General features: G+C 36.1%; 1 protein-coding gene across 3 annotated transcripts in view; it reads right to left on the reverse strand.

Moving 5' to 3' along the window:
* Positions 1-10,549: 10,549 nt before the first annotated feature.
* The window catches only part of LOC115213773 (zinc finger protein DZIP1L-like), a 60,390-nt gene continuing 47,030 nt past the window's right edge, over positions 10,550-23,909 (reverse strand). For all 3 annotated transcript variants that reach the window (XM_036504723.1, XM_029782602.2, XM_036504722.1), the window contains exons 17-22: positions 23,058-23,324; positions 20,992-21,118; positions 17,136-17,198; positions 15,115-15,188; positions 13,640-13,731; positions 10,550-11,089 (exon numbers count right to left, since the gene is read on the reverse strand). In XM_036504723.1, coding sequence (XP_036360616.1) covers positions 11,055-11,089; positions 13,640-13,731; positions 15,115-15,188; positions 17,136-17,198; positions 20,992-21,118; positions 23,058-23,324 — 658 coding nt within the window. In that variant the 3' untranslated portion in view covers positions 10,550-11,054. The remainder of the gene's footprint in view (positions 11,090-13,639; positions 13,732-15,114; positions 15,189-17,135; positions 17,199-20,991; positions 21,119-23,057; positions 23,325-23,909) is intronic.

Below are 23,909 nucleotides of genomic sequence, written 5' to 3' on the forward strand. Positions count from 1 at the left end.
TCTTTGCAAATTTACTTCAAGACCTTGTGATTCTAGACTTGGCTTCCATGCTTGAAATTTCATCTCTAATTCTTTGACAGATTCAGCTAGATATAGATCATCAGTATACAGAAGTTCTCACAAACCACCAGTCTTAAACTCTCCTGTTAATGTAGGGAGGACTATAACTAGGAACAAGTTGAAAGTCCTCTAACGGACTCTTATTTGCATACCAAATTCCTTACTGAAGTCATTGCTAACTCTCACATTGCTGACATAGCTATATATGTTACCCTGAAAAGATCCTGCTCCACAAGTTGATAATTACTAAAAACAGTGACTTGCTCTTAGCTAAGAACTTTTGTAGTTATATCACTAGGAAGAGGACTTGATAGTACCCCTATCCTGATACAAGCTTGAGCTGCATCTTGCATAAACTAAATCTCTTCCTGATGAGTTGTGATATAATTCTTTCTGTCTCATAATTTGATCATCATTTAATGTCTGTTGTCCATGCTGGCATGGGTTGGATGGTCTGACCAGAACTGGCAAGCTGGGAAACTGCACCAGACTCCAGTCTGACTTGGTATGGTTTCTTCAGCTGGATGCCCTTCCTAACACCAACCACTTTACAGAGTGTGCTGGGTGCTTTGATGTGGCACTCAAGAGCACTTTTATGTGCTTGTTTTTTCCTTTTAGCAGCTGAACATAAAATCATTATGCCACTCATTAAGGATATCCTTTTTGATTGACTAAAACATATTTTGTAACTTGCTGAATATTTTCAGCATCTCAATGAATACCTTCATGGCTTGGCTGCTTTTATATTCCTAATAGCTGTTTTAATCGTGTAACTGTCAACATTAATTAACTGGTCCCTCTTTTTGGCTGGTTTGGGATGTTCCGTTTCTCTCCCATGTTTTTCCCCATTTAACAAATGCTTGTATTAGTTTTTTTTTTTTTCAAAGGTATTTTTTTTATCTCAGCATCAATGCTCCATTATTATTCTGTACATATTTACCCAATGGTATACTAGAAACTTTCGACAGTATCAAGATGTAGAAATTGCACATAATCAAAACAATACACTTCTGCTACAACCTCCTTAATCATGAACAAATTACAACTAAAAACTTCCTAAACTTTACAAATGCTAATCCTTTCAGATCAAAAGTTACATAACAAGGCTACTCTCCCCCTTCAGTTATAAACAGCTACTGGTCCTCAACATAACCTTAATGTCCCCAATTCTAAGGAAATTTTAATTAAAAATTTTTTTTTTTTTACTTGCCAAGACTGAAGGAAGCTACAGTGCTGATTACCTTTGTAAGCTCTCCAGTTTAATTGATGCCAGAAATGTTCCTCTGGAATCATTTCCTGTCAGTAACAGCAGAAAAAAACCTGAGGATGAACATTGAGAAGAGAAGACAGCGTATAATGGTTAGTGAATGACCTAAGAGATTGGAACAACAGGGGTGATGAGAAATGAAACAGATGGGTCAAGAATGCCCGAGGGGAGATGATATTGGTCCAACCATCTCTGAGAAGCAGAGTCTATTATAGTAGTGGTAGAAAAAGTAGAGAAAGGAAGCAGCACACTTGTGGGCCAGAGCCAGGAGCATGTGTGTAAGTGAATTTGTGACAACACTGCTACTACATACACAAACCTTAACAATGGATTGATTTTGCCAACCGACATTCCCCAACACACTATATTTTTCTTTATTGCCTACTAGGGGCTAAACATAGAGGGGACAAACAAGGACAGACAAAAGGATTAAGTCGATTACATCGACCCCAGTGCGTAACTGGTACTCTATTTATCGACCCCGAAAGGATGAAAGGCAAAGTCAACCTCGGCGGGATTTGAACTCAGAACGTAATGGCAGATGAAATACCGCTAAGCATTTCACCCGGTGCGCAAACATTTTTGCTAGCTCGCCACCTTACCTCCCCAACACACTATAGCTATTAGGACATCAACATACAGTGCAGTCTCTATGTTTCTACATTGAGTCCTCTTAATCTCTTAATTAATAAGTCGCCCATCATCTTATTTACTTACAACTTCTTTTACTCTCTGATTAATCCTCCAATCCTATACAAAACACTCCACCAAATCCTTCCTAAAGCTTAAATCCTCTGCCCCTCTTCCCATCCCAAACACATTTTCCCAACAGGCATTAAACCTGCCAAAATTCAAGCTGAATGTCAACAAAATTGATGCCAGCAGTCTTCAGAGATTTTGTAAAATTCATGGGCATTGCCCCTCGTCCAGTTATTAGATGGCTGTAATGATTTCTTTTAAGATCAAAGAAAGTTTATAAAGTTCATTAACTCTATTATGGTATATATTATATTACTAATAATAATTTCATCAACCTCAGAGATTGTCAAATTCAGTAAAATCTTCCTTCTAGAAATGCCATCAGTCTTCAAACTGTATCAATCATTTTGCATCAAAAGCATCTTTAGATTAATCTGTAGATGGAAAATTTGAGGGAATTTCAGATGAAAAACACTGTGAAATAATTCCCTGTAGCTGTCTCTCACCTTGTAGGAGAACATAAACTTAGAACATCAAGCTAATGAAACCCTGGTTAAATATGTTGTTTACAACTACTTCAGCTATGATACTAAGGCTACAAAAAGAAAACAAAAAACTCTAAAATAATACAAAACAACCTCATCATATTCTCCTACACGATAAATCTAATGATCCATGTATTTGCACCTTATAGGATTTGAACTGAAAACTGTTCAGTTCCAGATCAGGTCTGAAGATGTCAACTTAGAAAAGGGGGAAAAAAATTACTGAATAAATAAGAAAACAAATTAGTTAATAAAAATCATTTCTTTATTTCATACAATGGCAACAAACAAAATATAATTGACTGGTATACATTTACCATAACTTGAGTATTTATCAAAATATGAAAATATATCAGTAAAAAAGCAAGACAGTGCAGTGTTATATATATATATATATATATATATATATATATATGTGTGTGTGCATGTATATGTTTCTGTATTTGTTGATATCAATATGTGAGCAAAAATGTATACATACATTCATACATACATGTACGATGGGGTGCTGAAAAGTTCCTGCCTTTAAGGGTCTTGTGAAAGGCCTGGTTGGAGGTCCAACCTTCCAAGTTCTTTTACAGGGCTTAGAAAAGCTGAATGACTGCTGCAATATGTGTGTGAATCTGAGAGGGAAATGTGTTAAATAAAATCCTGTATTTTCTTTTACCCAAAGCCAGGAACTTTTCAGCACCCCCTTGTATGTATGTCATTATAATGCATGTAATCTACAACTAATAATGTAAAACAATGTAAAAAAAAAAGTCAAAATCAACACTTTATTTTGATGATTTACAGTGTACTCTCCATCTATAGCTATTTCATCAGTATTAACTTATAAATTTTGGCTTAACTTCAATAAACTGAAATGAAGGTTAAATAGAAGTTATCGCTCATACTTCAATACAGTTGGATGAATCAAGTGTGATAGGCATCCAGATATTATATATAAAACAAAACAAAAAAAACAATCATATGCTTCAATTTAACATAAACAGATATTTGATGAAAACTAATCCATTTATGTTATAATGAATATATCACTATCATTGATTTTCTGACTTCTACACAGTCTGATTGTGTTTGTAATACATCAACCTTCCTCATATTTTGGACCCCTGATGCTTGTAACATCAATTGATATCTGGATCTGTTGAAATATTTACTAATGGTTATGACAACATTACATCACTTAAAGTATCGGCAGTTCTTTGTTGGAATTGAATACTGAAGAGCAGTTCCTTTACAATGCAGATAATATTTCACATGATTTATCCAACAGAAATTTAACTGTAGATTGCAGCAAATCAAGACCTGGATTTTACTTAAAGAGCAACATAAAATGCCTGTTGTTTATTATTGTTAGATAATAAATGGATTAAAGCTGAACACTTAACCATTACACGACAGTGTCTCTAACTTTTGGCCAGATACTTCAGAGTAATAATAATATATGAAATAAAAAATGGTGACTGAAGAATGAGGATAGGCTGAAATATGTAATATAGAAAAAAAATGTAGAAAATGACAAAAAAAGTAAAATCAACAATAGACACACACACACAGTTACATTATTACATATGTGTTTGTATATTTAAAAACGATGAGCATTTATAACCAGTACTTGGATAAATTTTTGGCGATTGGAGTTAAAAATAAAAATTTACAAACTCCTTTGATTATGTGAATTGGTTAAATATGTAAATATCTAAGAAAAACAATTTTTTTTCTTGAAAAGTTTTCACTTGAAAGTGTAATAAAAATTACATACTTGTATGCTTATATCTATATATTTTAAAAACTTGTATGGATAGACAGAAGCATACATATAAACGCATGTGTAAACATATGGACGGCATCAAAAAAAAATCTCAGAATTGTATATACGAATCAAAGTGGACGGAATTTTTATCTTCGTAATAATTTAAAATGTTTGTATGTTTACAAAATAATGATAATTTGATGATGAAAAACACATTAAGAATGATAAATATTGTTTGAGTATAAGTATATGAATATTTTATTTTATTTTAGCATTTTTAGTCTTTTCAGGGTTAAAAATGTTTCCACTCAGTTGTCAATTTATACTACAATATTATATATATTTATTTATTTATTATTCTATTTTTATAATTTTTGTTCTATGTTTGCATAAGATGACTCTTATCAGAATATGAAGCTTATAAAATGACACACTGAATGTGCTTTTTGATTTACTGAGACATTGTGGGTCTGACAAAATAATCTGTATCCTGGTCCCCTGGCTCTTTAATCAAAACAAAGAAATTTACATTAGAAATTACAGAAAATTTTTAAAAAGTATGATGCTGGGGAAAGAAAAAAAAAAGGGATTTTAGATAAAATTTGTTAAAAGAAAATTTTTTTAAACAAACAAGTTATATTGAAAACACAACTATGTGCAAATTTGATCTTTTTATCAAGGCTTTTTCACATTAATTTATTAACCTTATTGATACCAACCCATTTAAGACTGCCCCTGGTTTTATGATGCAAATTTCATGATTTAAAGCAATCTAAATTAAAACCTTCCATCAAAATTTTAAGCTAATTTATGTTCTAAATACAGGCTTAATAATCCTTTCTGTTATAGACACAAGGTCCAACATTTTCTTTTAGAGAGGGCTCGTCAATTATATCAACTCCAGTATGCAGCTGGTACTTAGTTTATTGACTCTGAAAGAATGAAATGCAAAGTTGACCTTGGCAAAATTTGAACTCACAACATAAAGATGGACGAAAAGCAGCTGCTAAACAGTTTTCCTAGCTAGCTAACAATTCTACTAGCTCACCACCTTAAAAATACAGGTTTAATATGATAGTTATTTTACCAAATTTTTCATTATTTTGAAAGTTTTATTTGAAACAAAAGCAGTGTATCCCAACAGAAATAATGGTAGCAAGAGCGTTAATCCATGGTTAGTTTTAGATCAATAAAGTTCTCTTGTCTATCAAGGATCATGATTTTATTATTGGTGATATCATCATCATCACCAGATTTTTGGCTGCTAACTCCAAGTTACTTTCAGTAATGAGTTATTGTTCCTAATTTTATTACTAGGGTGCTGTGTACTTTTACAATGAGGAGCTATTGTAGCGAAATACGAAACAAAACTAGTTAGAAAGCATTATCTTTTATCAGTAAAGTGAGTAGCCACATCAAAGTAACAGACGAATGTCACTACTAGTTTAACCCCAGGCGGATTCTCCACCAGCTGGTTTTTGGTGCAGGCTTTGCACTCTTTATATACAATAAATTGCTAGCAGGGGGAATGAATCCCTACTACTCTCCAGCAGCTGACAGAATCACAGGACCAGCCAGTTTTGAGCTATTTGACTCACATCTTCTATCTTTCACTTGTTTCAGTCATTGGACAGTTGCCAGGCTGAGGGTTCAGTTGAACAAATTGACTGCAGTACTTATTTTAAGTGTGATTACGTATTCTTTTGGTTTATTTTGCCAAACTGCTAAGTTACAGAGATGTAAACAAACCAACATTGCATATCAAGTATATACGACAGGCATCCACACAGTTTCTGTTTACCAAATTCCCTTACAAGGCATTAATTGGTCTGGGGCAATAGTAATAGACACTTGATGAAGATGCTGAGAAATGGGACTGAACCCAATACCACATGGTTGAAAAGTGAGCTTCTTAGCCTTACAACCATGACTACAAACAATCTATACAGAATTTTTCAGTACATAAAAATGAACACAGGTACAGTATTTTTGAAGATACTAAGTACAGAAATTGATGAATGAAACTAACTTGGAGTCAATGGGGAAATATTTAATCATCAATGATGTCAGAAAAAAAAAATGCATAATTCCCAAGATTCGTGCTAACTATAAAACAACAAATTTGACATTATAATCATTTTATCCAGAAATTTAAATTGAGAAATTTTAGAAATGCAAATGGGACCTGAACTGCTATAGTTTCAAACTAAACATAAAGATCTAATATAGAAATACTAAAAGTCAAATTTTATATACAAAGAATTATATAAATATGATCAAACTTGAAAGTGTGTTTTCAATATAACACATGCATACACACATGTGTATGTGTGTGTGTGTGTGTGCACGCGCACATACATGCATGATTTCTCTTCTTGATTAGTGGATTTTTAGAGTATATTTTGGTCAACCACCAGCACTGTAGCAAGGTTGTAACGAAAAGGTATTAGGAAAAGGGGATCTTGTTCATTTCATCATCTTTCTTTGCAACCATTCAGCTATTAAAGGTGTGTGAGCATGTGTCTGCATGCTTATGTGTGTATGTATGTATCACTGATTATAATTTTACGTCTGCTTTTTCATGGTGGCACAGGTTCGGCATGTTATCACAGTCAAAGTGAGCTCTTATTTAAAGTTACTGTCCTCCTAAATAAGAAGAACTGTGTCTCATTTACATGATTTCTACAGCTGGATGACTTTTCTATCACCAACTACTTTCAGAATGTATGAGATTTAGTTAATCAAGGCTCCAGCACTAGAGAGGTTGTTGTGTCTCTGGCAAGACTCATAGAGTGACCTTTCTACTCAAGGTTGCTTCCATAAGTTTCTTTCCTACCCAACTATTAAGTGAAAGTAGAGTAAGAATGAAAGTGTGATAGAAGAGAATGGAATTGTAAAAGCTCTAGAGATAGGAATGAAAGAGAGAAAAAGAGAGAGAAAATAGTAGACAGCTACACAATGGTTGCTGATAAGGATATTGAAAGGAAGCAACATGACCTGAGAAGATGACAGAAGTGGGGAATATGTGAGTGTGTATGCATTTATGTGTATGTGTGTTCACTAAAGTGCATAAACGAAAGAGGAAGAGAATGTTCATTACATGCAGTATAAATTTTTAATGTTCACCAGTTGCCGAAAATAACAACCAATGAGAAAGTCATAATAGTGACAGAATGAATAAACAGTGTAGTATAATAGAACACAGTATAATTGTATATATTTCAAAAAACGTTTTCTTTAAAAAAAAAAAAAACTCCTGGTTAGTAAAATATAACAAAAATAAAATATATAATTATTATCTTTAGTGCTTAGCCATATAGGCACCAGTTTGAGTCAAAAAAGAACAACTTGAACAGTGATTGATCTTAAACCAATATATCTATAAATTGTTTGCTTGACAATCATGTTAGCAATTGTATTTAGGTTACCTGCCTTTCTGTCTCTTCAAATTCAATATTATAAATTGTTTCTGTTATTTTAACTCTTTTGTTTTATTTCTACAAGATAACTTACCAGTCACTTAGCGGTAGCAGGATAGGCTATCCTGTTATGTCCAACATAGCAAGGTATCTTAGTTTGGTTCAGTGTTTCCAATGAGAAATAACTTAATGAATCTAATTAAGAATTAACTAAGATGTGAATGCAAGTGATATTGATATCAAGTGACAGTTGTGTTTAGTTAAAACCCGTTTCATAAGCAATAACCTTTAACCTCAAACAGGAGCATTGACCTCCTACTCCAACCCATAAGTAAAAGTTATCTTTAGTAACCCAGAAGAAATTATTTCTTTACATAATTAGGAATAATAATTATAATGACATGATTAGAGAGGTATTCTGGGAGATGACACATGTGGTGGTGGTAGGAGGTGGGGTGATGAATGTGGTGAGTGTATATATGTGTTTGTGTGCGAGGATCAATAGAGTACAATAGACTTGCTGATACTGGATTAAGGTGGTGGCTAAGCATTTTTGCCTAGCATGCTTACAATTCTGCCAGCTCACTGCCTTAATAATAATAATAGGGTAATGTAAAAGTGATACCAGTGGTGATCGGAAAATTGGGCTCAATCCCATTGAAACTTAGAGACTTCCTAAGGCAACTGGAAATCCCATGCAAAATTGATGTCTTGCAAAAAGCAGCCTTATTGGGCACAGCGCACATCTTAAGGAAAGTATTATCTGTCTGAGGTCCTTGTTTTGACTTGACACCGGTGCATTTTTAACTACACTGTGTTACGAAGGAATAATAATAATATTCAAACATTCATATTGACAAAGTAATAGAAGCTAGAAGGCCTGATTTAGTTGCAGTAGACGAAGAGAATACAAAGTGCCAGGTAGTAATCGAGTTCACAGTCCCAAATGATGAGAAAGTCAATATGAGGGGTATAGAGAAAACAGAAAAGTACGGGTAAAATGTATCCCTGTAATTGTAGGTATATTAGGAACTATCCCTAAAGATTAAAAGAGATGTACAGAGGAAATGGGCATAAAACTTCATAATAATAATAATAATATGTAGGATGTGCATGGTGCCTAGTAGTGCTATATAACATATAGAAAATAGCACTACTAGGCAGTGCACATATCCTATGTAGAGCACTTTCAAAACACTGAAAATAAGAGCACCACAACAAACCAGTGCACATACCCAAGGCACACAGAACTGTGCTTGGTATTGCAGTGAAAGAACGTGATAAGATTAAGACTACTGAATAATAATAATGACTTTACAGTTCCAAATGATGAGAAAGTCAATGAGGGTTACAGAGAAAATAGCAAAATACAATGATACCAGGACTTAGCCTTTAAGTTACAGAGGCTAGAGGAAATAGGAAGTTATATCGACATAAAAACTTAATTGGTACTTTTTTTCTATCAGTCATAAAAGCATGGCAGGCCAGCTAACTACAGTAGGATTTGAACTCAAGACAAAGAGATGTAACTAATTACCCTGATATATTTTGCTAAGTACACTTATAATTTTATAGTTATAATTATAAAGAAACACAAGGTGGTGAGCTGGCAGAATCATTAGCACACTGGGCAAAATGCATAGTGGTATTTCATCTGTCTCTATGTTCTGAGTTCAAATACCGCCAGAGTCGACTTTGCCTTTCATCCTTTTGGGGTCGATAAAATAAGTACCCACCTTCTAAATTGCTGGCTTTGTGCCAAAATTTGAAACCAATTATCATAAGAAAGCACTAATAATTTAATCATTATCTGCTAGCAATAATTATGATAAAGACTAATAAAACAAACTAAACATTTGTTTTTTTATAAGCATTGAAATGTGTATTGTAAGATACAAGTAAGATAATTTATTTTCAAACAGAGAAATGCCATTAGAACAGCAGAATTATTGGGTAAATTACCCTTACAAAGCAGAAAAAGTTGTCAACATAGCTGTTTGTTGACAAATTTTTCTGTTTTGTAAGGGTAATTTACCCAATATTTTTGCTGTTCTAACAGAGTTTTTGCACTTGAAAATAAATTATCATTTTATTCATATCTTATGAAGTACTAATAATTTTATTATCCACATGTAATAATTATAATAAATTGTAATAAACCACTAAGTAATAATTATAATAAAGATTTCTAAAAAATTTTGACTGGCTAACATAGTTTTTAAAATGACTTCTCTGCATTATTGCTACTTAATTTGTCAACCTGTGAGTAATAAAAATCAAAGTTGACACCAGTGGGATTTCAGAATGAAAAGGGACATAACAGAACACCACTGGTATTTTGCCTGGTACTCTACCAATTCTGAGCAATAACAATAATAATAATTCTTCCTGTTGTAGGCACAAGGTCTGAAATTTTATAGGGAGGGTGCTAGTTGATTACATCGACTCCAGTTCTCAACTGGTGCTTATTCTATTGGCCCAGAAAAGGTGAAAGGCAAAGCTGACCTTGTCAGAATTTGAACTCAGAATGTAAAGACATGAAATGTCATTAAGTATTTTGTCCAGTACGGTAATGATTCTGCCAGCTCGCCATCTAATAATAATTATAATTATAATAATCCTTTATACTAAAGGCACAAGGCCTCATATTTGTGGGGAGAGGACTAGTCAATTACATCGACCCCGGTGTTTCGCTGGTACTTAATTTATCGAACCCAAATGGACAAAAGGCAAAGTCGACCTCAGCGGAATTTGAACTCAGAATGTAGCAATGGCTGAAATACCGCTAAGCATTTCATCCAGCACGCTAATGATTCTGCACTCTTGCCACCTTATGTAATAATAATAATAATAATGGTAATATTGGTTTCAAATTTTGGCACAAGGCTAGCAGTCTTGGGGAAGAAGGAAAGTCATTTGCATTGACTCCAGTTTGTGACTGGTGCCTTATTTTACCAACCCTGAAGCATGAAAGACAAAGTTGACTTCAGCAGGATTTGAGCTCAGAATACAGACCAAGCATGAATAAGGCAAAGCAAATTTTTCTAACGCTTTGACAATTTTGTATAATAATAATAAAAATAATAATAATAATGATGATGATGATGATGGTAGTGGTGGTGATGATGGTAGTAGTAGTAGTGGTGGTAGTAGTAGCAGCAAAAAACCAACAATAAAAAAAAAATCATAAATGACTGGATCATATATCGAAATTTTTGGATTGTAAACATTTCTCTGTGGCTGATAACAGCAGAAGTCAAAGTGGAAAGACCCACTTGAGTTGACGGGAAGATTCAGCACGTGTGTTAGGTGGAGTCAAAACTGCTCAAGGAGCTGACCACTGGCAATGAGAAATAAAATAAAAACATATATAAATAACACAAAATTTAAATAAAAGCTGGTATAAAAACATTATATGCACTGGTCTGAGATAGGAATGAGTAAAAGATCGAGTATTGGAGCTCAGATTAAATATCTATTGAGAGACTGTATTATTGATTATACTGCAGAGTATCTACCATGCCATCTGCTCAAATTATTTTAACTGTATTATTTTTAACTCCACAGATGTGGCTGTGTGATTAAAACGTTTGCTTCCCAACCACATGGTTTTGGGTTCAGTTCCACTGCATGGCACCTTGGACAGGTGTCTTTTACAATAGCACTGAACTGACCAAAGCCTTGTGAGTAGATTAGGCAGAGGGCAATCAAAAGAAGCTTATTGCATATATATATATATATATATATATATATATATATATTTACTACCTACAAGGGGCTAAACACAGAGGGGACAGCCAAGGACAGACAAATGGACTAAATCGATTATATCGACCCCAGTGCATAACTGGTATTTAATTTATCGACCCCGAAAGGAAGAAAGGCAAAGTCGACCTCGGCGGAATTTGAACTCAGAACGTAATGGCAGACGAAATACAGCTAAGCATTTCGCCCAGCGTGCTAACGTTTCTGCCAGCTCGCCACCCTTGTATATATATATGTGTATGTGTTTGGGTCTCTTTGTCTTGGTAGTTGTAAAGGAATGTCACTGTCATATAAGCAGTATTGTTCATTTCCAATGCTCTGAGAAAACATGTATGACCATAGGGAAATATCACCCTGCTTGGAAACAGGTAAGTTTTGGTGACAGGAAGGGCATTTGGCCATAGAAAATCTGCCTCAATAAACTCTGACCTATGCAAGGATGGAGAATGATTGCTAAAATGATGATGACGGTGATGATGATGAAGGTTATTTTCTTAATCACTTAGTGCTAAAGAGAGAGAAACTATTCTAAAGTCTAACATAGCATACTGATGAAGAAGAGCTTTTCTTCAAGGTGATATTATCATTATCATCATTTAACATCCGTTTTCCATGCTGGAAATATCATGGGTCGGACATTTTGACAAGAGCTGGTCAGCTGGAGAGGTGTTTGCATTAAAAAAATAACTCATGTGGTATACAAACTTTGTTTGATTTTTCACAGAAAGGCAAACTATTATGTTTGTTAAGGCTATATTTTATACTGCAAATGAATCAAAGAACCATCATATAGAACATTATTAATTAATTAGTTAATGTATGTTATTAGTTGATATCTGTTAAGTAAATTAGATGGACCAGTTTGACTTAACTCAAATTGGTATAAAGCATAAAACACTTACAAGTTACTCATCTCTATTATCAGAAGGGTATTTTTTTTCGGCCAAAAGTACCAAGACTAAAAACTAATCAGGTTCATACTTTATAAAGTTAAAGTTACTTTCTCGAGTCATACTGAGTCATACTGACTCATAAGGACTGGTTTCCCAGTTTCATGGCATATATATTCCCCTCCTGGATGGAATGCCAGTCCTTTGCAGAATTACTCATTTTTGCCAGCTGAGTGAACTAGAGCAATGTGAAATGAAGTGTCTTGCTCAAGAACACATGTTGCCTGGTTCAGGAATTGAAACCACAATCTTACAATCAGGAGTCCAACACCCTAACCACAAAGCCACGCATCTCCACTCATACTTTATAGCCTTACTCTAAATATAAACAAATTGATTACATCAAATGTTGTTATCTGTCAATGGTTAGGACTTACCTAACCATTGACAGATAAAAACATGTGATGTAATCAATTTGTTTAAATTTAGAGTAAGACTATAAAGTATGTTTGTTAAAAAGAGGGAAATTGTGGATTAGAGGTGTATTTCTCTTTCTGGTCTCATATTGGCATTTGCAGTGCCTAATATCCTTGGCATTGAAATATCAAATAAATACTATTGCATGTATGTTTTGTGGGACCTGCAAAACTTCATTTCTGCAATTTATTGCTTTATTCACTTAAAGTGTTTTAAGTTCAAATCCTTCCATATTTTGTTAAGGGCCAACATAACCCCATGTGTTATGAGATCTCTTTTAAATCATCATCATCACCATTATCATCATCGTTTAACATCCGTTTTCCATGCTAGCATGGGTTGGATGATTCGACTGGGGTCTGGGAAGTCAGGAGGCTGCACCAGGCTCCAGTCTGATCTGGGAGTGTTTCTACCGCTGGATGCCCTTCCTAATGCCAACCACCCCATGAGTGTACTGGGTGCTTTTTACATGCCACCGGCACAGGGGCCAGCGGAGGCTGACAATGGCCACAATTGGTTAGTCCTTTTTACGTGCCACCGGCACAGATGCCAGTCAAGGCAGCACTGGCATCGGCCACGTTTGGATGGTGCTTTTTACATGCCACTGGCACGGGTATTGCAAATACAATTTCCATTTAATTTTTATTTTGTTGTTATAAAATCTTAGGAAGGGGGTCAGAGAGCTAAGATAAAGGAAGAGGACAAGAAATAAAGGGTGTTTGTGAAAGATATGTAAGTAGTAACTACAAAGCACTTACCTTTAGAGGAGGATCCCCACTTACTGGTACTGTAAGTGTTAGTAGAGACCTCAGTGTCAAGAGCTGTGCGGCTTGCTGGTGTGGATGTATATCTGCATGTGAAAGGAAATAAGGCAGCCATAGCAGTAATTGTCCAACATTGTTAACATCATCACCACTACCAATATGATCATCAACATCAGCTCTGTGCATTATAAACATAACCATCATCATCATCATTGCCATCACCAAGTTTTAAAAACCCATTTACAACTGCTATGCAGTTTGAAGACAAGGACATACACACATATATACACATATGTATGTGTTTGCATGTCATTTACTATAGTCCCAAGCAGTTTCTATCAGCTTAGGGCTATAGTAGAAGAGACTTACCTAAGGTGCTCCACAGTAAGACTGAACCCAAAGCCACATAACTACACCTGCACCTCTCTGTGTGTGTGTATAGATGAGCAATAGGTATAACGGTCATGTTAAGAAGCTTGGTTCACAACTGTATGGTTCCAGAGTCAATTCTAATGAACAGCAACTGGGGCAAGTGTCTTCTACTGCAGTGAATGAAATTTGGAAACTGTGTAGAAGCCTGCTGCATATTTGTGTTTGTAAAGTATAAGACTGAAAGAACCATTTAGCCTTGTTAAGAACATGACTCCTTTCCAGTTCTGGTGTCAGAAAAAAAGTACCTAATAAACTCTGTAAAGTAGTGAGTATTAGGAAGTGCATCCAGCCACAGAATCTCAGTCAAAAATAAACTCATGAGCAAGATAGAGTCCTTCAACCAACCTGGGTGAGTAGCACACACAAATATGTTCCGAATCTGACCATGGAGACTTGTCAAACCCTAAGAAAGCCTATTGAAGAGAACACATAATTTCATGAATAGACGGCATTAATTTGGAACCAGTCAACTATGACTGTGGCAAAAACGGATTTAAATATTATTTGCAAAACATCAATGTACATGACTGAAAATGAATACAGAAAAATTTGTTTGTTAGGAGAGACTTTTTGAATAGCAGACATGTTTCATGCTCTTCTAAAGGTTTTCTGTTAGATGAACATAATGATGATAATTATGTGTGTGTGAGTGTGTATATATATATTATTGAAAACGTGGTGCAGGGAAACAACAAAGAAACAATAAAATAGGGAAAGAAAATCTACACATACAACAGATGTAGATATGCTCAACCTCTCATCAGTTGTCAAACAAATATCATCACAATTTCAACACCTTATGATGTGTGTGTATGTGTATGTATGTCTGAGTGCATAATGCATTAAACATAATCATACACAGAACATCAACTGCCAAGATGACATACTTCTTGACAGTCAAGATGGAGTCTAAATTAAGAAAGTTTTGCTCTCTGACTTTAATAGGGTCATTCTCCACATAAGATCTATTTTTAGTTCCCTGCAGAAATAAAGATATGTATGATGATGATGATGAAAGAAAACAGTCAAATTCTTACTTTGGATTTCTGAGTCTGTTATCGTTAATATCTTCATCCAGGAGAGAAATCTTTGAAAAGTCAGAGTCATCAGCCTGAAAAATAGACCATTAGTATTATCATCTTCATGATCATAATTATCATCATCATTAACATCATTAGGATAAAAATAAACCAAAAAAAAACATGACAACTACTTCAAATATGGCTGAAACCAGGCCACCTAATCCTCCATTTTATTGTCTGTGAATCATTTGTATAAAACTTGTTTACACTTGTCTAGTGAATTTCATTACGCATCACATCAAAGGCTAAAATTTGTATTGCTTACTCGAATATTCTCTATAGTATGTTTGCATTTTTCTGAAACACACCATTTATTCTATAAATGATAATCAATTAATTGATCAAACTGCCAGAAAATGTGCTATTTATGCACATCAAATTTTTGGTTTTGGGAGGGCCTTAAGATATATATATATATATAAAATCTTTCTATTTACAGAAGACAGGCAAAAATGCAATCTCTGATGAGTTGTACCAAATAAGGCTGAAGCACATGCAATGATGATGATCATCATCATGAGTCTGCATGAGTCCCTTTTGCAGTCAACTCCAGTAAAACTTTAGTGAAGTTTTGCGAAAGTTATGCTATTAAATAATGGATGAAGATTAGCTAATAGGGAACTCTGTTTATGACAGTAATTCTGATATTTGAAGGAGAGCTGGATTAGTCCAATGAAATTGTAGTACTGCTATCAAAGAGTTTCGTGGAATTATGAACAAAGTAACATGCGAGTTGACTGTTTGATAACAAATATTTATCTTTGCATATCAAAATCCTTTCTTTAAACCCTCAACTTTAGAAAGTAATCCACTAAGATTAGTGACCTTGATATTAGTATATGGCTATGGATGTTAGGAAGTAAGTATTACTCCTTGACAACTCCTGTTGGGTGAAAAAGGAAGGTGACCTATAGGCTGGTGTTTCTGATGGCAACTACGATATGGCTGTTGTCATGAACCACATTGGATTATTTACTCTGACAATCTTAAGTGCACATGCCTCCAAAGCTTCACCTTGTACAGAGACAACTGCATAACTGTTTCAAGTTATATGAACAGCTATGCCATGGACAAATTTAAGAAGAACTTAAAAGGATTCAAGTTCATCATCATCATCATCATCGTTTAACGTCCGCTTTCCATGCTAGCATGGGTTGGATGATTTGACTGGGGGTTGGCGAGCCAGATGGCTGCACCAGGCTACAATCTTGATCTGGCAGAGTTTCTACAGCTGGATGCCCTTCCTAATGTCAACCACTCCGAGAGTGTAATGGGTGCTTTTTACGAGCCACCGGCACAGGGGCCCATCAGGCAGCACTGGCAACAACCTCGCTCGAATCTTTTTATACATGCCACCGGCACAGGTGCCAGTGAAGCGATGTTGGTAATGATCACGCTCGAATTGTGCCCTTTTACGTGCCACGTGTACAGAAGCCAGTTGGCTGCTCTGGCAATGAGCACGCTCGGATGGTGCTCTTGGCACCCTACTAGCACATGCATAAGTGCCAGTAAGGCGACGCTGGTAACTTTCATACTCAAATAGCCGCTCTGTCAACGATCACACTCGTATGGTGCTCTTTGCACCCCGCTAGCATGAATGCCAGTCATCGAATTGATTTTGATTTATATTAAACATAATTTTCACCACCACTCTAACTATTTTTATTGTCTTGGGCATTACTTTTGACGTCAACACAGTTAAGAAAGCCTATTGAAGAGAACACATAATTTCATGAATAGACGGCATTAATTTGGAACCAGTCAACTATGACTGTGGCAAAAACGGATTTAAATATTATTTGCAAAACATCAATGTACATGACTGAAAATGAATACAGAAAAATTTGTTTATGTTAGGAGAGACTTTTTGAATAGCAGACATGTTTCATGCTCTTCTAAAGGTTTTCTGTTAGATGAACATAAAGAATGTTAAGATGTAAAAACACTTTGAAGGAAATAACCAAGTATAGCAGTACCTCTGTATATTCTGGTTTCTTCATCAAATCAACAGCACCAGGGAATTTGACATGTGGTCGATTCTGGAATGGAAATGGAAAAAAGCAAAATGTATCACTATCACACATATGGTGCATGAAGACATCATATAGAAGTCCTACATGATGAAGAGAGGGCTGTTCATGTTGAGCAAACCAATGAAAACTGTATAAGTATGTGACCCCCACCCCACCCCCAACATTACATGATCTCTCAGATCTCCTGATTTCAACTCTTGGACTACTATGTCTGTGGTGTTACCAGAGGATGAGACTGACCAGCAACTCTATGATGCCAAGGACTTTTTGGCAGTTGAAGTAATGGGCTTGGTGGGTAGCATGTGAAGGGTCAACTGATCCTAACAAGCGGTCACCTTTGTAGCTACATAAAGAATATCATTGAAAGCAAGGGGATGGTTTTGTTATCTTGTTTGTTTCATTGACATACCTTGTTGAATGTGTGTCATTTTACTAGGGTCATGTTGTTAATTTTCTGTTTGGTATCTTAATCTCTACCTTTATTGTTTTGCTCTTAGTTGTTTGGCACATTCTGCACACACACAAAATGTCACACACACACACAAACGTCCAGCTATAAACATAAACTATCAAAAGCAGCAAATATGCATGTACAGGCATGGCAGTGTGGTTAGGAAGCTTGATTCTCAACCACATGGTTTTGGGTTAAGTCCCACAGCATGGCAATTGAGCAAGTGTCTTTTCTATAGCCTCGGGCTGACTGAAGCCTTGTGATTGAATTTGGTAAGCAAAAGTTTCTATCATGTGGGTGTGTGTGTGAAAGTGTTTGTGCCTCCTTTAATATATATATATATATATATATGTACAAACAAAACTACAAACACAATCCTAGTTATAAACATATGGAAACATTATTACACTCTTAACACACATAGACATCTGCAAACTTAAATATACATATTTGATGTTCTTGACCAGTTATAGTCAGCAGATGCTAATCAATGTGGAGTAACCTCTCCTGTCTCATTACCACACAAAATTGCAAATGTGTAGGAATAAACAAGATAAAACTGGAAATACAAGCACTAAACATACAAGAGACAGTGTATAAGATAGCTAAGTATAGCCAGGAATTACAATGATCTGGAAGAATAAATGCGTCATTATGAAAAGTTACCAGTGTCATAACATATAAAATTGGTTGTATGTATGGATAGCAGGGCTTATGTTGTATGTGTATGTGGGTATATATGTGTTGTGTGTATGTGTGTGTGTATGTGTGAGAGATAGAAAGATATATGTGTAGGAAGGTTTGATGTGTGTGAGTGTATGAACATGATGTGTGTGTTTATAGAAAATATTAATTTTTTTTGTAGTTTTTAGTCAGAGAGTAAGGTATTCTTTTCTGCTCTGGGCACAAGGCCTGAAATTTTGTGGGATGTATACAACTGGTACTTAATTTATCGACCCCAAAAGGACGAAGGCAAAATCGACCTTGGCAGAATTTGAACTTAAAATGTAAAGACGGGCGAAATACCGCTAAGCATTTCACCCGGTGTGTTAATGTTTCTGCCAGCTCACCGCCAGGGAGTAAGGTATTTCCCCCTTACTCTCCTTGACTGGAAGGAAGGGGCAAGGAAAGTATGACCTGGCCTGAATGCTTGCAACAGAGTGGATTCTGCAATGATGTGCATGAATGTAATGTGTATGTATGTAGTATGTTTGTGGTATGAAGTGACGTGTGTGTGTGTGTTGATTATTGAAAAAGTGTGTGAAAGCAACTCGAGGGAGGAAATGAAAAATGTAGTTATAAGAGAGAATAAGTGTTGGTGATAATGGAACGTATGATGTTATGGGAAAAGAGGGGTGAATGGACATTGATATTTCAAAAGAGAGGGGTAGAGATAGAGAGAGAGAGAGAGGGGGTAGAGATTAAAAGAAAGAGAGAGGAGTAAAGACAGAGAGAGGGTAGGGATAGATAGATAGTGAGAAGGGTTGGTGGAAGAGATATTAACAACGTAGGCAAATACACAAACCAAACAACATATCACATGAATAAATGTGACAGGGGAAGTGAACACATTGCTGTTATGTTTGTCTATTGAGTTTTTATGCTATTTCATAATGACAATGCAATTTTGATGCTAATTACATAGTAAATATATTTAAGGAAGAAAATGATGTTGCTCCGTTGTTGATCAGAGCATATAGGAATCCCATAAATCAAGTTTTCATAAAACACACACAGAGTTAAATACAACTCTTAAAGAGTGAATTAGTGAAACTATTGAGAACAGACTATATTTCACTGATAAAGTTTAATAAGGCCGAAACATGTCTGAAGTTGTCACTGCTCTGTCAAGGATCAGGCAGACTTACTACAACATTGTAATTTAATACTGCCTTTACCATATTTCTGTTAAAATTCACTGCCTTTGTTTCGGTTAATTTTAAAATAATGAAGAATTTGTTAAAATATCTATGTCATTACTTAAGCTGTGTTTGGAGTACAAGCATGAAATTTTGATGGAAGATTTTTCATGTCCTCTATAGCCTTTCCCCCACTCCCTCTCCGAACCAAGAGGTCTAAAATACACTTGTGCCCATGTAAATTTTAAGCACCCATGCCAGTAGCATGTAAAAGACACTCAGTAAAGTAATTGGCACTAGGAAGGCACCCAGCCATAGAAACCATTTCAAAACAGACAGTTGGAGCCTGGCCAGCTCCTGTCAAACTATCCAGCCAATGCCAGAATGGAAATCAGATATTAAATGATGATGAAACAGCAAGTTATTATCATAGAACCAAAGGTGATCTTGGGGCAAGTTGGTATCAAAAGAATTACATTATTCAAACCTTTTAATGCCAAACCATCTGAACCTGTCCTTGGTTGTATGATACCACCTTTCCATATTAAAGTGATCTAAATTAAAACATTCCATCAAAATTTCAAGTTAAATTATGTTCCAAACACCAACTTAATAATGACCGAGACCTTTGGAAATATGCAGTGCATAAGAAGACCCGGCAAGCCAAGTGAGACCATAACCCATGGCCTATGCCAGGGGTGTAACCAGCCCACATATGTGTATCTTTCCTTCATTGGACACTAAACTCTGCTTGCAAAGACCTATCGAGGCAAGTGAAATTGAAATCGAATTAAATTCGATGACTGGCACCCGTGCCAGTGGAGCGCTAAGAGCACAATCCAAGCGTGATCATTGCCTGAGCATCTGACTGGCTTCCGTACCGGTGGCATGTGAAAAAACATTTGAGCGAGGTCGTTGCCAGTGCTGCTGGACTGGCTCCTGTGCAGGTGGCACATAAAAAACACCATTTGAGCATGGCCGTTGCCAGTCCCGCCTGACTGAGCATCATGCCAGTGGCACATAAAAGCACCCACTACACTCTCAGAGTAGTTGGCATTAGAAAGGGCATCCGGCTGTAGAAACTCTGCCTGATCACAATGGAGCCTGGTGCAGCCATCTGGTTCACCAGTCCTCAGTCAAATCGTCCAACCCATGCTAGCATGGACAGCGGATGTTAAACGATGATGATGATAATTTTAATATTTAATTGAAACAAAGATAACGTATTTCAACAGAAATATTGTAATGAATGGGTTAATTAATTTAAATTCCTTGCTGCATTTTACTATGATTAACATTCAATTTTAATTAAAATTTATTTGCTCACAGCATAAAATGTAACAGTACTTGTCTTACTCATTGTTTTCCATACAGTTGCCATCATTAAGCATTCCACCCACCCATTAGTCATTCAAATATTTTAAAAGGGGACTCTGGAAAGTGTGATCCATGTACGGGGACTGAAGTGATACCGGAACAAAAGACAAACCTCAAGTTGGGATTGAATCATATTCCCAATCTCAGCAACCTTTGTACCCTTTGTAGGAGTTGCTGTTGGACGATTTAGGGTCTTCTTAGAATGACCAGTTAGAATATTCCCTGCATCGAAATCACTGCTGTAAAGAGAAAAAAAGCTGAAGTTAATACTTTTTACTGTAAAAAAAAAGGAAAAAATGGAAGACTCTGTGGTCATTTGATCTGCCAAAAATAAGAGCCAAATTTCCTTCAAATTACCTCCTCTGCCTTGAGTCTATAGAATCATGAGATTATAACATATCTGGATTTCTGTGGCATTTAAACAACTGATTATTCAACACTACATCCTGAATAGGATACCTGCCCATCATAGGGTTAACCAGCCAGCTGTTGTTGGTACTCCTCTTATATGAGTCAATTGGAGAAATGTGGAACGAAATGCTTTACTCAAGAACACAAGATATTACCTGGTTCAAGAATTGATGTCATGATCTAACAATGGCGAACCCAACACTCTAAACCACTTGGCTCATATGCTTTCACAAATCACACCCCACCATCTTAAAAATAGAAGTACACCAAGGATAATACAGTACCCCTATGATCACAGATTTGCTGTATGAGGCCAACCTGGGGAGTAAATAATAATACCAACATCATCATATTCATTTAATGTCCACTTTCTCTACTGGCATTGGGTTGACAGTTTGACTGAGGACTGGCAAGCCAAATGGCTGTACCAGGCTCCAATCTGATCTGGTAATGTTTCTACAGCTGGGATGCCCTTCCTAACGCCAACCACTCTGAGAATGTAGTGGGTGCTTTTTACGTGCCACTGGCATGAGGGTCAGTCAGGTGGTACTGGCATTGACCACGCTTGAATGGTGCTTTTTACGTGCCAGTCAGGCGATACTGGCATCGGCCACAATAATGACTTCACTTGACTCAACAGGTCTTCGCAAGAACAGTTTATTGCCTAATGATCGAAGGGTACTCTTTTGAACAATATTAACAAACCTCACTCTTTCTGTGTGTGTGGGGATATATCAGCCAGATAAGTATAGGATCTGAATTTCCTTAAGATTATACTCTACCATCCTAAAAATGGAAGGACATATTGAATAATGTACCAGTAGATACTCTGTTGAAATAGAATACAGGTTAGTCATGGTTTTATTATATAGTTCTAAAGATGCAAGACTAAACTAAACCTATGCTGCTGTGGCGGCGGCGGCGGCGGCTGCTGCCGCTGCTGCTGCTGCTGCTGCTGCCGCCGCCGCCGCCGCTGCACCACCACCACCACCACCACCAGCAGCAGCAGCAGATAAAACGAGATGATGATATAAGTGTGTACTCAGGGTTCTCAAAAGTCACACATGGTTGATTAAGGTACTAAACTATTTACTGAATGGTCAGTGGTGCATGTCTTGTTACCAACAATATGCCAAAAGACTCAACACCTTAAGTCTAACCAGTTTGTGTTTATTTGATTTTCTTTTTTTGAAATCAATTTGAAAACAGTAGGGTTGTTGCGTATATAACTAGTTTGTTGCATTTCTAATGGCAAGAATTTTAAGTGAGTGTTTGAATGTTTGAAATTTAATGCAAAGGACTTCTTTCAATGAGCACACTGATGTTTATATCTTTTGCAAAAGATATAAATATAGATACATATATGATAAGTTTCAGCATGGTTTCTGTTGAACAAGTTTTACTAACATGCTATTAGTTATACCAAGGTCTTAGTTGAAGACATTTGCTCATTGTGCAATCATGCAATTGTGAACAAATATGAAGGCAGTGAGCTGGCAGAAGCATTAGCACGCCGGGTGAAATGCTTAGCGGTATTTCGTTTGTCTTTACAATCTGAGTTCAAATTCTGCCGAGGTCGACTTTGCCTTTCATCCTTTAAGGGTTGATAAATTAAGTACCAGTCAAGTACTGGGGTTGATGTAATTGACTCTACCCCTCCCAACAAAAGTTTCAAGGCCTTGTGCCTTCAGCAGAAAGGATTATTATTATCATTATTTGAGAAAACAAGAATGTACTCAACACTTCAAAATATAACATGACACTTACCTGTCTTCAGCATCAAAATCAGAAATTACATTTTTACGGGGCAAAGGAACTGGCTGCCTTTTAGGGTTCTCAGCATGATGTGATGGCTGAACTTTGTCAAGGGCTACACTCCTTGCTGGGGTTGCAGGGGACTTGGCTGGAGTGTTATAATGTTGGTCATTCAGAAGGGAGGAAACATCAGTATCAGTCCATGAATCAGTTTTCTCCTTATCACTATCATCGCTCTCACTCCAAGTTGTTGTTGGCTTTTGTTTTGGACCATTTGACCTTTTGTGGAGAAACAGAAAAAAAAATAGCAAAAAATAAAGTACTTAATAAATGAAACCGAATGGTTTCCACTACTTTCAAACCATCACCCTTACTGTGGCCATCATCCTCCTTGTTTTCATTGTCATCCCCAACACATCAACACCTAGACATATATCTAACACTCTAGAACACTAGTACAATACCATTTTAAAATCATTGACCAATCCTCACACTCATTTCAGACAAACATAGAAAACGCATACACATAAAAGTAGCAATAGCATCAATAGCGAGATTAAGTCTAAACCCTGAGGTGCACAGCACCAATTGTAGGTTCATAGAAGTAACAACTGTTGGCACTGACCAAATCTACAATGACTGCCTGTCACAACTGGCAGACACATGCCCATCTGTGTTCACACATGAACTGACTGGACAGTGGAAAGATAAAGAAAAAAAGACAATGTATCCAGAAGGTGACAGTGTGCCTTACATGATTGACCATCACATACTGAGTCAACAAAATAATCTCTATAATCTCTTGTTTGATCTGATAGAAATAGCAGCCAAATTTCTCTCAAATCACACACTACTTTCTTGAAA

Source organism: Octopus sinensis, linkage group LG7 (assembly GCF_006345805.1).
Source record: "Octopus sinensis linkage group LG7, ASM634580v1, whole genome shotgun sequence".
In the NCBI taxonomy this organism is placed as follows: domain Eukaryota; kingdom Metazoa; phylum Mollusca; class Cephalopoda; order Octopoda; family Octopodidae; genus Octopus; species Octopus sinensis.